Genomic DNA, 15,213 nt, shown 5'->3' with positions numbered 1-15,213 from the left:
AATAAAACAAAAACTAAGTTTATTTAAATAGTGATCATGGCAAAATATAAAAGACTTGTTTTATAACTATAAAAAAAGATTTAAAAGTTAGACTTCTTAAAAGATTTTTTTTGTGAAGACCAAACAAAGTTGAAAACTTTTCTTATTCACTTAGTATTTAATAAATATATCAAAACATAAATTTAAATAATATATTTAAGTTCATCATCAGAGTAAGATATTAAATAAAATATATTGAAATCTATATTTTCGTGAAGAAAAATAAATAAATACAACACAGTGATATATTTAAACGTCAAAGACAAGAAAAAAGCACAACTTTTTTACTATATTAAATATCAGTTAGTTAGATGTAAACTTAATCATTCATTTCATTTAACACTTGTTGACGTATTTTAAACAAAATAAGTAATTAAATTGTATAGTTTAATATAAGAAATTTTTCACTTTAAATTTATCTAAATAATAAGAAACATTAAAAGTAGAACTAATTTAACAAGTATGAAACTTTTTTGTTTCTCAATTCTAAATAACTTACTTATTTATTGCAGCATAAAAAACCGTTTAATCAAAGTAAGTTTAGTGGTGATAACAAGTTTATGATTGCTTAATTAAACACAATAATAAACCAGACTATAAAACTAAATTTAACAAAAAACATCAATTAACTCTGCTAAGTACATAACTTATACCTGAAAATTTATCTAGACATGAATGGCTAACTAACATTCAATTCATAAAGATACTTTGAATAAATCTGTTAAAAACAGTTCATAGTAAGTTTAAAAGTAAGAATCGTAATGGTATACTTATTTTAAACTATAGAATATCACTTAAATAGAGTCATAAAAAATGCATTGCTAAAATTATAATTAACTTTAAGCACAGCGAAGATAAATTCAAAGATAACTGTTAGAAAAATCCTCGGCAGTTTTCGCTCATGCACTCGCATTCTTCACTGCCGATACCCGTTGAATAGTCGTATGTCAGCTCTTCTCCTTCTTGAATGTCTTTGCAAGCAAATATTACAATCTTTGCTGTCTCATCATCTTTCCATCTAAAAATTTCATTGCTGCAGTTAGGGTCACAAGAGTGGTTGATGTACCGCGATATGCTTCCTGTAAGGTATAAAACAACTAGTATAAGCTTCAAAAAACACCACGTACTTTAGATTTAAGTGGCGTCTGAAATAAGTTTCTTTTTGTACTACTGTAAAACTATATTTATTAAAAACAAAAAGAGGTTTATAATAAGATAACTGCGAGTTTAGAGGAAGAATATTATAAATGCGAAAGAGCTTAAATACTAAAAAAGAAATAGTGTAAACAGTTACTAAGTTTCACTGCTATACGGATTATAAAACTGTGTTTCTGTAAAGAAAAAGTTTATAGATATACTTAAATCTATTAACTTTTTTAAGAAAAATTTGTTGTAAATTTTTTTTAATATAATATTAGGTTTAATTAGGTTACTGTACAAAACTAAAAACAAATAAAGTTTAGTTGGACTTTTTTAAATACCACTATAAAAAAATTTACTATATGTTGTTTACAAACTTACGGTTACGGCTAAGCTTTGAATTGTACTACTATGCAGGTAAAATGACTTTAAATGAAGAATGCTTATTTCAAAAATTTGGGTGGTTGAACATAGGGATTTGGTTAAAATTAATGTACAAAAAATTTTAAAAACTAGAAATACAGCATAAGAGATTGCTAATAAAATTACAATCAACGAAAAAATTGTAGAAAGTCTACAGAGCCGAAGTCTGGACTTTCGTATACCGTGAGACAAGCTCAAGTTAAATAAGAGGTTAGATCATCAGACCACAAGCCTTCGGTAGACTGAGACCGGTTTCGTCCTTATTGGGACTCATCAGTCAGTCACAACCGAAAAACTTGCAGTCATCATATACAAACGGATTTTCATGCCTTCGCATTACAATAACTTTGCTTCATGTGAAAGCATGATAAACCGTTTATTTAATTACGAAGCGAATATTTAATTCAATGGAGTATTACTATGTCTGAAATAAATGCCAACCATATTGGTATATGTTCCTTATGCAACTCTGGAAAGATTTCATTTTGTAATTTTAGATAAAAGAATATCCGAAAATATAAGAAACGAACTTGTTACTTAAAGTCCATATTATTTAAAGTACATTAATACATTGTAGCTAAGAAAATTAGGTTTTTATATAAATTATTTACTAAACAATATATATAATAAATAATTTTTTAAATTTATTTATTTACAAAGGCTACAATGTTTCTCCCCTAAGGGATCTTCAGGCCTGTAAAATAAAATAAACATAAGACGATGGACAAACTTAAGAAAATACAATAATGCAAAAAATTATAAATGAATTCAAATTAAAATTAAAATTAAAAATGTATAATGCTATTACTAAAGAATTAGTTAACAAAATTAAAAGTTTTATAATAATGAAAAAGACTTTTTTAAACTTTTAAATATGCTTTATACTTACAATAGATGATTTGTTTTATATAGGTTTGGATTTAGCTTAAAAACACAAAACAAAATGGCGCTTAACAAATGAGGGTACAAGTAATAACAAAAGTAGAACTAAGTGATAAAAGAATTAATACGCTAAGTTTTAAAATAAAATTTCCTAAAGTGCGGGCAGGTGTAGAAGAGCTCTTGTCTTTTGTTTAGAATTCGTTTCTTATTAGCAAGTGCTATTTCTATTTTTTCCAAATTGCAAGTCTTACAGATTTTACCTATATTCTTCATTTCCCTGATCTTGTGCATTATGCTCCATTTTAAATCGTAGCTGGTGTTATTGTTTTTTAAACTCCAAATGTACTTGGAAAGCTCTGTTCCCTTGTTATTTTCATTCTTAATATCGCTAATGTGCGCATACCATCTCTTTTTGAATTGGTTTCCTGTTGATCCTATGTATTCTTTTGTTTCGGTCTGACTGGTTATCGTCGCCTTATAAACAACATTCTCCTGCAAACATTTGCCATTTAAGGGGCAGGAGTCTTTGTCGCGGCAATTGCACGTTTTTTCCTCTTGGTTGTTCTTATGATTCAGTTTGTTTAGTATCTTCCTATTGTGGGTACTTATTAGAGATTTGACATTATCCATACAAGAGTATGATATTTTGCAATTACTTCTGTTGAAGATCTTTTTCATGCTCTCTGTTTTGAAATGTTTGTCAATTAGGTCTAAAAATTTCCCCCCAATGTTGGTTTTTACTGACTGGCAGTATGGGGGATTAAAATACATAATTTTTCTTGTTCGTTTACGTTTCTTCTTGTCGACAGGGTTGGTTTTGTTTTCATATTCAAGCTTGTGTTTGAAGTTGGATTGGAGCAGTGCAATTTGGTAGCTATGTTTTGCATTATCAAAGGTTCTTAGGTCTGTGGACAATCTATTTAGTCTTTTCTCAATCATTTTGGGTAGGTTTTTCTTGATTATCTTCGGGTGGTTGGAGTCACTACTGATATATCTGATTGAGGAGTTTTCTTTTCTATATGGCATATAGCAATTGTTTGCGAGGTCTAGCGTGATGTCCAAGAAGTTGCATTTAGTCATACCAATTTCCATTGTTATCTTGAAACCAATGTCTTTAAAGGTCTTTATTGTTTGTTTTTTTATATTCTCGAGGTCCTGGTTGTTTTTGTGCTTGATAATCGCCAAGCCATCATCCCTATATAGGCCTATCTGATTTGAATTGTATGTTTTCCCTAATCTATCAAGAATGTGCAGACCAATAATTTATTTATAATTAATAATTTATTTATTTTACAGGCCTGAAGATCCCTTAGGGGAGAAACATTGTAGCCTTTGTAAATAAATAAATTTAAAAAATTAACTTTGTCTCCAAAACTAAAATTGTCGAGACCTCTTGTGCCCAAGGAATAATCCTTGCATATATATATAATAAATAACAAATAAAAGAAGGTACTGCATAATTTGTATAATAATAACATAATTTTTAAAGAAAGTTTTAATATAAGCTCAAACTTTCAACAAACTTGATCATTTACATTTAATTTTTAATCAATTGAATAAAAACTATCATAAATAATTCTACCAAAATATCACTTTGAAAAACTTTAGTTCAAGCTAAAGTGACACTCCGTGCTAAATTGACGCACCATGCAAAAGTGTACCATCGTGCTAAAGCTACACCGTGAAAAAGTGACACTTCGTACTAAAGTGACGATGTGCAAAAGTGACACTTCGTACTAAAGTGACGATGTGCAAAAGTGACCCTTCGTACTAAAGTGACGATGTGCAAAAGTGACACTTCGTACTAAAGTGACGATGTGCAAAAGTGACACTTCGTACTAAAGTGACGCTCTGTGCAAAAGTGACCCTTCGTACTAAAGTGACCCTTCATACTAAAGTGACGTACCGTTAAAAAAAGACCCAACGTGCTAAAGTGACGCCGAGCAAAAGTAACACTTTGTGCTATAGTAACGCCATGCAAAAGTGACGCTCTGTGCTAAAGCGACGCCATGCAAAAGCGATGCTTTATGCTAAAGTGACGATGTGCAAAAATTACACTCAGTGCTAAAGTGACGCCGAGCAAAAGTAACACTTTGTGCTATAGTAACGCCATGCAAAAGTGACGCTCTGTGCTAAAGCGAGCCATGCAAAAGCGATGCTTTATGTTAAAGTGACGATGTGCAAAAATTACACTCAGTGCTTAATTGACGCCGAGCAAAAGTATTTCTCCGCAGGGCTGCCACTCTTTGAGCCAAAAAATGAGACTTCAATGCTCTGATACCCATGTTTGATGATGCAACTGCTGTATTATCACCGCACCGCTTACATTTAATTTTTTCTTTATCAACATCCTCAAGTAACTAATCATTTAAGTCTTTATGGTGCTGCAAACTTTTTTAAAAAGGTTTTAAACAGATTTTTAGTAACATTTTAGAAAGTTAAGGAAACTGTATAATATACTAAAATATTCACATTAAAAAATTAATTACCATTACAGCTACTTTTGTAATTAATTACAAATAAAAATCTTACCTCTAATGTAAAAGTAAGACAACATTAATCTATAATAATTTTTTATTTTTTGTACTGAAATTAAGTAGTTTTAAACAAATAACTTTATTTAAAAAATAAGGACTTATAGTACAAGATAGCTTTATTAAACTACATAAGTAACTAACAATAAAGAGTTTATTAGAACTTTTCAATGCATATATAACCACAACTTTCATTTCTCTAAACTGTTTGTTTTTGTTTAACTTTAGTCATTATAAACATAAATTAGAAAAAAAAAATACAATGAAAAATCTAAGAGTATTAAAGAACTAGCTGCAAGGCTAAAAAATATCTAAATAAGCACTTAAAAATATAAAATTTCTTTTTTTGAACAAAATATTGAAACTGGATTAACTAATCCTCTTTTTTGATCTAGAAAAAAATTTCCCTGAGGAGATTTTTAAAAAATCTTAAAACTTCCCTGAATTTTTTAGAAAAAGTCAATACTGTCTGAGTTTCCTTGAGATTTCTACAATTTGAAAGTTCCCTGAGTGTGTGGCAACCCTGTCTCCGTGCAAAATTGACCCATCGTGCTAACGTGACGCCCCGTAATAAAATGACGCCGTGCAAAAGTGACCCTTAATGCTATAGTGACGCCATGCAAAAGTGATGCTCCGTGCTAAATTGACGACCCGTGCTAAAGTGTCGCTGTGTTATTCTGACACCCATCAAAGTATTTTAGAATAAGTTTCGCGCTACTTTAACTAAAAATACATTTTTATAGTAAACTACTGCTATGTATACATTTAATCATTACAACGAAAGTTAGTCAAGGTTAGTATTGTACTCAATACAAAAAAAATATTAGAAAGTAGTATAATCAAATTCAATTACTAAGGGTAAGAGAAGTTAGCTAAGCCATGAGTTCAGACAAACTGTTACTGATCTTGTATTAGCACAGTTTAAAGTTTTTAAAGTATAACTATAAAAAACAAGCTACTATTTAAATTTAGTTTACAGTATTTATATTCGTGAAAAACTTTTAAGTTTTATTTTACAATGCTTAATTGTTTAAATGCTGGACTGATTATTTCAAGTGACTTAATTTATAAAGTTTTATAACTAAAAAATAATAATAATTTGATATGATAAAGTATAAACCGTATCTTGTAGAATCAATAATCATTTTATTTTCTTCACATCCTTCTTCATAATTTTTAATATCAAAAGTTGAGAAAAAATACAGAGGTCTCTTCTTTATCTGATATTGTCTCTCACGTGTGTCGGCCACGGTATATCTTATAACCTTTACATTGATTTTTCAAATAAATTATTTGTACTTGGTACATTTTTAGAGTACAAAAATAGTTATACTTTATTAGTTATGTTAAAACCTCTTAAGATGCTTGCTAATTTATATCAATAAAACATACCACATCTCATTATTGTTCTGTAAAAAAATAACTTAAAACTGTTTAGATTTTCATTTAGCATTTTATAGCTTGAGTTAAAGTAAATTTAATTAAAATTACTTAAACAATATCAAAATTAAATACTTAACTATAGTATATCTCTTTTAATAAGGAATATATTAATATCGCTTTTAATAAAGAATATGTAATAACTGTTTGCAAGTACATTTTTATTTAGATGTAAAGTATATTTCTTAAATATTTTCAACTACATTTAGGTTTGAAACTTAAGTTTAAAACAGAGCGAACTTCTATTTAGAATTTTTAAACGATATTTATTATGTTGAGTACATTTTTAAAATGTAAATAAATTAACACTTAAACCATGTAGTGTGTTTTTATAACCAAAACATTAAAATTTAATACTAGCAAACTCTAACCTCGCCAACATACTCAATAATAAGATCCCCTTTCCTAAAAGGGTGTCTAGCAAACAATCCAGTTCCTTGTATACGAGATTTACACACTTTAAGTTTTTGTTCATACTCTTTTTTATTTTCTAAATAGTTTTTGTATTGTTGTCTTGGGGTTTGTGTGCCTCTGTCACTGGAAATATAAAGTAGTTATAAATAAATTGGTGATAATGCAAAATATTAATTATTTACTTAATTGTAAACTTCTTACTAAAAAACATAATCTTATTAAAATATAAACATTTCTTAGCTTACCAATTGTAATATAATTTAATTGTACTCTCCTTTATACTTATCTGTCAAATAAAATATTTCCTCTATCATTAAAACCTTTGATTTTGAAAAATTGTAACAAAGAATCTACTTTTATTTATTTTAAAAACTTAAGTAATTCTACAAAATATTAGAAATAAGTTATCTTAACCATGTTCTGTTATATAAATTAAACACTTTCTTATATTATTCAAAATAAAAACTCGTAATTAAAAAATTAATAAACACTTTTCTACTCTTACTTACTTTACAAACTTGATAATAATTAAACCAAACTACTTTTTTTGTAAAATACTCTCACCTATTATTTGTAATGAAATCTTTTAAATATAAAAATAAATAACATAACTTGCTTACACTTTTTTTTATAAATTTAAACAACTTTGAAAAACTATATAAAGAGGTAAACCATACACATAACCTTGCTAGATAAAATATTAAAATAAGTACTATTTATTTTGATCTTAATAACTTATTTAAACAAAAAACAGTCTGATTCTAAGTTTTACAAAATTGACTTTTGTGTATATACCAAAGTTTCACTATGGAAGTGTCTTTGCCACAGATAGTCAATTTTAAAAAGATTAGTTACAACAAGTACTTGTTCAAATAGGGTAATAGTTCAACATGTTTCTAGAAAAATTTTGCACTTTTAGTCTGACTTTATAAAGGATTTTTCTAATTAATTTTACTATTTAAGGCTTCGAAAATTGAGGAATTTTGTAAATTAGAAATAAAAAATTCTGAAATTTTGCTCTAAAAAGACGGAATTTTTGCCATTTTATCCTAAAAAAATGACTTTTGGTCATTTTGACCCCAAAGAAACTGACTTAGCCTGGCAACCCTGTATGTTATAAAAAGTATTTATTCAGCAATCTTACTTTTTATAAGTATTTTTTATTAAAATTCTAAGTAGTTAAATCTCATTCTATTTTCTACATTCTCTAAATTCTTTTAGATTTAAACTGTGTTTTAAGGTTTTTTACATTCAAAGTAATTTCTAAAGCAACATTTTTTTTTATATTGTACATGGTTCTTTATATTTGTTAGTGTTTGCAATTGTTCCTTATTACAATATATTCGTTCATTGTCGTGCCTAGTTTTATATAGAGTATTATTTAATATCAGGATTAGTTAGGTTAATGTTATTATTTATTATGGCCTGGCTAGAGTTAAGTTTAAAGTACACTATAATTATACCTACAATTCTTTGTCGGTTATACAACAAACCTAGGAAATCTAGTAAAGTAAAAACCTCATAAATTAGGGAAGGATATTTTTTCAAGTCGACGGCTAGATAAAAAAAATGGAACAAATTAAAAAAAAATCTGTTGTTGTAATGTGAAAAAATTATCGTTCCCCAAACTGTCTTAGTTAGTATATAAAACAGTTTGCGAATTATGTCTGCGTATTTTTAAGATTTCATTTTTTGGTTAATTAGGTTTGATATATATTTTTAATAATGGAATATTCTTCCTTAAATATAAAGAACAAGTCTTTTTGTCCACTTAAGGACATAAGCAATTTTGAGTTAAAATATGGTTTTTAGTAATATAAAAAAAATTGAGAAAATTCTATAATACTACTTTAAATATCTTTTAATATTAAAAAAACCTTTAAATTATTAAGAAAATTTTTATTGATATGATATATTTTTCGTATCTAATTTAAATTGCATTATTTCTAATGTAAAAACTGTTTAAAACTCAAGGTAATTTAATACGTAAAATAATACTTAGTCAAAGTTCTAGAATTTTCCATTTTTTAAATTTCTTTAATCACAGGTTTTTCCAGATTTTATAGCAACCCTGGTTATAAGTAAATTTTTGATATAGAACTTTTTAAGAATTATAGCTTAAGGACTAAAATGTATTCTTAAATACTTAAAACCATTGTAGTATATTTTATTTCCATAAAATTAACTTTTATTTTTTGTTTTTACTTTACCTAGTGAAACCTCCTCTTTTGTCCTTTCAGCTATTTAAATCGCTGAAATAGGCATTATCGCCTACTTTGAGAAACCCTAATCTAAATAAAAGTTTTAAATGTAAACTTATTGACATAAATCTATTCTGCTCGGAAGTAGAAGTTTATGAATCCAAAAAAATAACCATAATTTTACAAACTAATACTAAAAAATCATCAAATAAATCAAAAAAAATTAAAGTGAACTCCTTATTTTATTTATATTTGACAGAACTAATCGCAACACTGGTGTAAGCGGGTAGGAGTAAAATATGTATGAAGGGACACTTTTGCTCAGGTTTTTTTTTTCAAGTTTATTTTTTTATTAATTAATCCATTTTTTCATCTTTACTATCACTGTTATCCCTAACCTTTACCCTCGGTCGGTAACCTATTATTCTTCTTTAATTATATATTTTTTAATTAGTTATTGTTAGTTTTTTATTTTTACTAATACTGTTACCCCTAACCCTTACCCTCAGTCGATAACTTTTTTTTTAATTGTTCTTTTTCAATAATAATTTTTATTACTTAACTTTTTTATCATTATCTTTACTATCACTGTTACCCCTAACCCTTACCCTCAGCCGGTTATTTACTTTTTCTAATTTTTTCTCGTGCAAAAATAAGGTGCAAAAGTTATATTTTTTACCCTTGGTGCAAAAGTTATCTTTTTCACCCTTGGTGCATAAGTTTCTTCGTGCAAAAGTGTCCCTTCGTGCATATTTGACCCCTTACTGGTGTAAACAGCGGAGTTTGAGTTCTACTTCAAAACGTATAATAATTTTTTGCCTGCTTACTGTCACCACTTTTGTGAAGTAGCATTAAGACAATTCTAAAATTATCTGGAAAAATAAACACCTTAAGCTCCGAATGTAAGTATCTACAAACAGTTACAATACAACTATAGTAAAAAAATACATTAGAATGTTATCATTTTATATTCAGTAGATAAGTTCATAAGATTCAGTATAACACAAATTCTAAAGTTTTTTTTTCAGAAGACTATCAAAAAATTTGTTCATCTATAATAATTATTCTTTATTAAGACACTGAATGTAATGTCGAACGATTTAGTATAAACAGAGCGAACATGATGTTTGAACTTTTATACTTTCTAAAACTTGTTTTTCTGCCATACAAACAAAAATTATGAATACTCCCAGGACACAAATTTACCTAAACTCATTAAGGGCATAGGGGAGTCAGACATTTTTTTTTCTAAAAATAATACTTGATTTTATATGAAAGCTTGATGTACAAACTACAAAATAGTTTTTATAGTATTAAAAAATCTTATATAACTTTTGAGATATTGTAATTTTTATAAATATTTCCGATACAAACGTATGGACCGCAATTTTTTCGGGTCTAATTTTCTCGGAAATTAAAAAAATCACTAAAAATATATTTTGTTCTTCAATTTTTGAGCTAGAGACCTCAAACTTTTAGAAAACGTTCCTTTTATAGTTTAAAAAACTTTGAATATTGCAATTTTAAATATATCAAAAAATAAAAATTTTACATTAAAAAAACAAAAAAATATGTGGTTTTTTTGATAAAAATTTTATTTTTCAAAAAAAAAATCCTGCATTCAATCTTTTTAAAATTTAATAATACACTTGCTGTAAAAATTTGAAGAACATTGCTTAAAAATGAAGGAGGACATAGATTTTTACTGAAATGGTCTTTTTTCGCGTTTTTAGTTTGCGCCTTCCATTGGGTACCTATTGAGGTCACTGACTTTGATAGCTCTTATCTCAAAATTTACTTTGAATTTTTTCAAGCGGTTAAAAGTGTCTGATAGCTCAGATAAAAATCTATAAATAAGATCAATTTGTTAAAAATCAAGATGGACCCCCCCCCCCCTTATGTCCTTTAATGATGGAATGATTTACTGAAATTAATAAGTGCATTACACTTTTGTTAATATGATCAGCTTATTTAAACAAAACACTTTCTTATACATTGAATTTTTTTACACTTATGCATTTTTAAGCGCTTTACTAGGTTAGCTTTAAGAAATCTTTAAAGTAAATAAAAATAAAAACATCTGTATTTTTTATAATTTGCACCAATAATATAATCATTTTCTTCGCATTTTTTTTGTTCAGTTTTTTAGCAATAAACACAACAAATGTATGTATAGTTTATCTAATATTAGATGTGTATGAACTGTATCTACAACATTTAGTTTAAAATTACTTAAAAATAAAAAGAAACTAATAGGAAAGCGGCTTAACATACTGTTATAAGTATGTAACTACTTTTTAACTAATGATTTTATGCGTAGTTAAAAGTTTTTTTAAAGTATCACAATGCTTGTCCAATTTAAACAATTTATAATTCTTCTACAGTAGCTTAATAGAGATGCTGTTTACGCCTCATTATACAGTTTCATAAACTTCGTTGCAAAAAAAAAAACTTTGAGTAAGTTATACAAAAAACCCAAGAAAAAACAAATAGTTTAAAAACTGTAGTCAGTTCACTAAATTATCAATAATTTAATACATCTTAAAAAACTATACTTACTTGCTAAGATAATTCTTAGGAAAAGGTCTGAATTCAGGAGGAGAATTTGTGCAGCTGCTTTGTAAGTATATTCGTTTCTTCATTTTAAAACTCATGCTTCGACTGCATTTTCCTGCATCTAACTCATACTTATTCTGTATTTTTTTATTACTATTATTTATTACTTTGCTAAGAAATAAGAGTTATTTATTACAAATATATATTAATAAAACACCTATAAAAACAAGCTTATTTCGTAAATAGTTTTTGAACGACTGTATCATTAAGTTTGAGCTTGAGTTTAAATAAGGTGGTCATTTGTTTTTCTAATTGTATTAAAAGTATGTTAGTATACAGATTTTCTTGTCCCTTATAAGTATAAATTTAAACTTAAGATACAAGAAGTGATTATAATATTTCTAAAATAACTAAACTGATAATATACTATTATTTAAAAGTGTAGTATTGTACAATAGCAATTTGTATAATATTTTTGTATCAAATCCTTCAAGTCTTTGTTACAAGGTTCTTTTAATACATAAACATTTCTAACAAAAAGTCTTAAACCATATTTATAATCAGTTATCCAAGGATTTACTTAACTTTTTTAAATGTTAAAACTATTTTTTTCTTATATTGAAATAAAGGATATTGTATATGTAGACTAAATTGTAATGCATAATTTAAAAATCACTATAATTATAATAATTTATTTAACAACTTTTTTCCGGTGCATAACATATTAATAAAGTATAAAAAAACAAATTTCATTTATTTATTTATTTTAGTACTTTTAAGTAAGGCTTTTCGAAAATTTTATCTTACTAAATTAGAATAAAATATACTATAATTAGAACTTTAAAGTTTAAAAAATTTAAAACAACGTAAAAATTAAGTTAATTAAAATATTAAGTAGATGCTAATACTAAATAACTTTGATGTACTAATAAAACTCGTTAGATTAAAATCTAACTAAAATAAACCAACGATAAGAACTAACAATAAAAATAAAACTACACTTTTTTAAATATTTTAGGAACTAATTACTATTAAGTTAATAAAACTAAAGATTTTAAAAGTCTAGTCTGATATAAAAAATTTATCTGTTTACATAAACTGGGCCTTAAAAATTGAATGCATAAGGCTTCCCAAAATGTAGCTGAAAAGATTTTACTGCTCTCATTAAAACTGAAAAGTTCTTATCTTTATAATTTCTCGCACACTCATGATTGTCCAACAAATGTTGTCCAATAGCAGAGAATTATTTTTACACATGTTTTTCAGAACGACCATCAAACCAGCTTTTTAAGATTTTCGGAACATGCTGATCTATTCTTACAGGGAACCTTTAAGATGTTTTTCCCACATAGTCACTACCACGTGCCAACTAAATTTATAGATTATTTTACTTTTTCTTGGGTGGGAGAACCATCTTTGTAAATTCCACTTAGAGGTCGATCAGTGTACAATTTTTTCTTTCAAGGAATAGAGCCAAACACCTGGTTTACTTCCTCAAAAATTTTCAAAGAAAACCTTCAAGAAATATTGCCAAGGTACGGAAGTTTTAAGATCACTGGACACTTCTGAGCGCCAATGTTTTTTAAAGCTGTTGAACTTTTTGCTCTTGTTATAGCTTTCAAAACTAAGTTACCTTGATAACCAAGTTTTGTAACAAACCCAGCTTGGTTAGAGTTGTTACCTAAAGGGGTAATAGCTTTGCTTCTTTTTTTTTGGCAATACGTTTTGAGCGTTTAACTCAACAACTATCTGAATCACTCATAACAACTTTTACTACAAATTACTAGTAGTTATTACTGCAAAATTATATACCAAATTCTAACAACCTGTGATCAAGTGTTTTATTAAACCAAAATCAATATATAACATACATTAACTCAGCTTATAACAACTGATAACACAAATCAAAGCAGACATAAATACTCTTTAGCGCCAAATTACAAATTAGTGTTGTAAATACTAAAATCAAAAATAACAAAGGACAATTTGTTACAGGGAAAGGAAAGTATTTTGAAGTGTTTTCAACTCGCCTTTAAGATAGCTAGGAGAACAAGATCTGGTGAAGTGCTTTACTATACCCATTAAAACTCCTAACTTCTGCTTGACTGGACTAAAAGATGCCCTCGGAACATACTATGCATCTGAATTTAAGGCCATAGGGGGGGTAAACCATGTTTTTACAAGTTGATCTAATTTTATTGAGTTTTTTCTAAGCTTCAAAATGCTTTTTATCGTTTTCAAAAATTCGAATTATTTTTTGAGATATGACTAGTCAAAGTCGGGCCGCATAATGGGTTCCCTATAGTAAGGGAAAACTATAAGAGCGGAAAAAGACTATTTCATTTAAAATCTATCTCCTCCTACATTTTTTAAGCAATCTTCTTCAAACTTTCACAGTCTAATTTTTATACAATAACAAAAAAACGTTACTTTGGAATTAAAAAAAAAGTTTTGTAAAAATATTTTTTTTCTGAAAAAAAAACAATTTTTTTTTAAATTTTTGTAAAAAAATTTTTATTTTTTAAAATTATTTAAATTCTAAAGTAACGATTTTTCCTTTTATTATAAGGAACGTTTCCTAAAAATTTGAAGGATATTGCTTGAAAAATGAAGGAGGAGATAGATTTTTAGTAAATTTTTAAATTTCCGAGAAAATTGACCCCGAAAAATTTGCGGTCCATACGTTTGTATTGGAAAATTTTTACAAAAAATTAAATATCTCAAAAGTTAAATGATACTTTTGAATTCTATAAAAACTGGCTTGTAGTTTATACTTAAAGCTTTCATATAAAAGCCAAAGTTAATTGTTGTAAAAAAAATGTTGGACCCCCCACTATGGCCTTAACTTTCGATGTATCTAATTTAAAAGTTACCCATAATTGATCAAAGGTCGTTCGGAAAAACCTGCGAGAATACTTTTCTGCTATTCGACAACATTTGTTGGACAATCATGAATGTACGAGAAATTATAAAAATGAGAACTTCTCAGTTTTAATGAAAGCAGTGAAATCTTTTCAGCTACATATTTGGGAAATCTTATGCATTCAATATTAAGGCCCAGTTTATGTAAACAGATAAAGTTTTTATATCAGACTAGACTTTTAAAATCTTTAATTTGATTAACTTAATAGTAATTAGTTCCTTAAATATTTAAAAAAGTGTAGTTTTATTTTTATTGTTAGTTTTTATCGCTGGTTTATTTTAGTTAGATTTTAATCTAACGAGTTTTATTAGTAAATCAAAGTTATTTGGTATTAGCATCTACTTAGATTTTAATTAACTTAAATTTTACGTTGTTTTATATTTTTCAAACTTTAACGTTCTAACTACAGCAGGGTAACCACAGATCAAGCTGGGAAAATATCCTGACTTTTTACTAAAACTTTCCGGACTTTTCTAAATCAAACTCTTAATTAAAACTTATTCTAAAATATATAATCAAACACTTTAAACTCTATAGAGCTTTCATCTTATTTCTATACTAGTTAAAATAACAGTTTTTCTGCTGAAATCAATCAATTTCCATTACATTCATTACAAGTAGTGATTAGTGATGTACCGGACTCACTATCCGGGTCCGGCCG

At 27.1% G+C, this 15,213-nt stretch overlaps 1 protein-coding gene across 2 annotated transcripts in view; it reads right to left on the bottom strand.

Moving 5' to 3' along the window:
• Positions 1-674: 674 nt before the first annotated feature.
• The window catches only part of LOC145845425 (histone-lysine N-methyltransferase 2C-like), a 37,290-nt gene continuing 22,751 nt past the window's right edge, over positions 675-15,213 (bottom strand). For both annotated transcript variants that reach the window (XM_082952702.1, XM_082952705.1), the window contains exons 8-11: positions 11,633-11,766; positions 6,830-6,995; positions 6,139-6,283; positions 675-1,118 (exon numbers count right to left, since the gene is read on the bottom strand). In XM_082952702.1, the coding sequence (XP_082808828.1) occupies positions 913-1,118; positions 6,139-6,283; positions 6,830-6,995; positions 11,633-11,766 (651 nt within the window). In that variant the 3' untranslated portion in view covers positions 675-912. The remainder of the gene's footprint in view (positions 1,119-6,138; positions 6,284-6,829; positions 6,996-11,632; positions 11,767-15,213) is intronic.

Source organism: Thalia democratica, chromosome 1 (assembly GCF_965202585.1).
Source record: "Thalia democratica chromosome 1, ktThaDemo2.hap1.1, whole genome shotgun sequence".
Classification (NCBI taxonomy): Eukaryota; Metazoa; Chordata; class Thaliacea; order Salpida; family Salpidae; genus Thalia; species Thalia democratica.
This window is presented reverse-complemented; position numbering and strand designations above follow the sequence as displayed.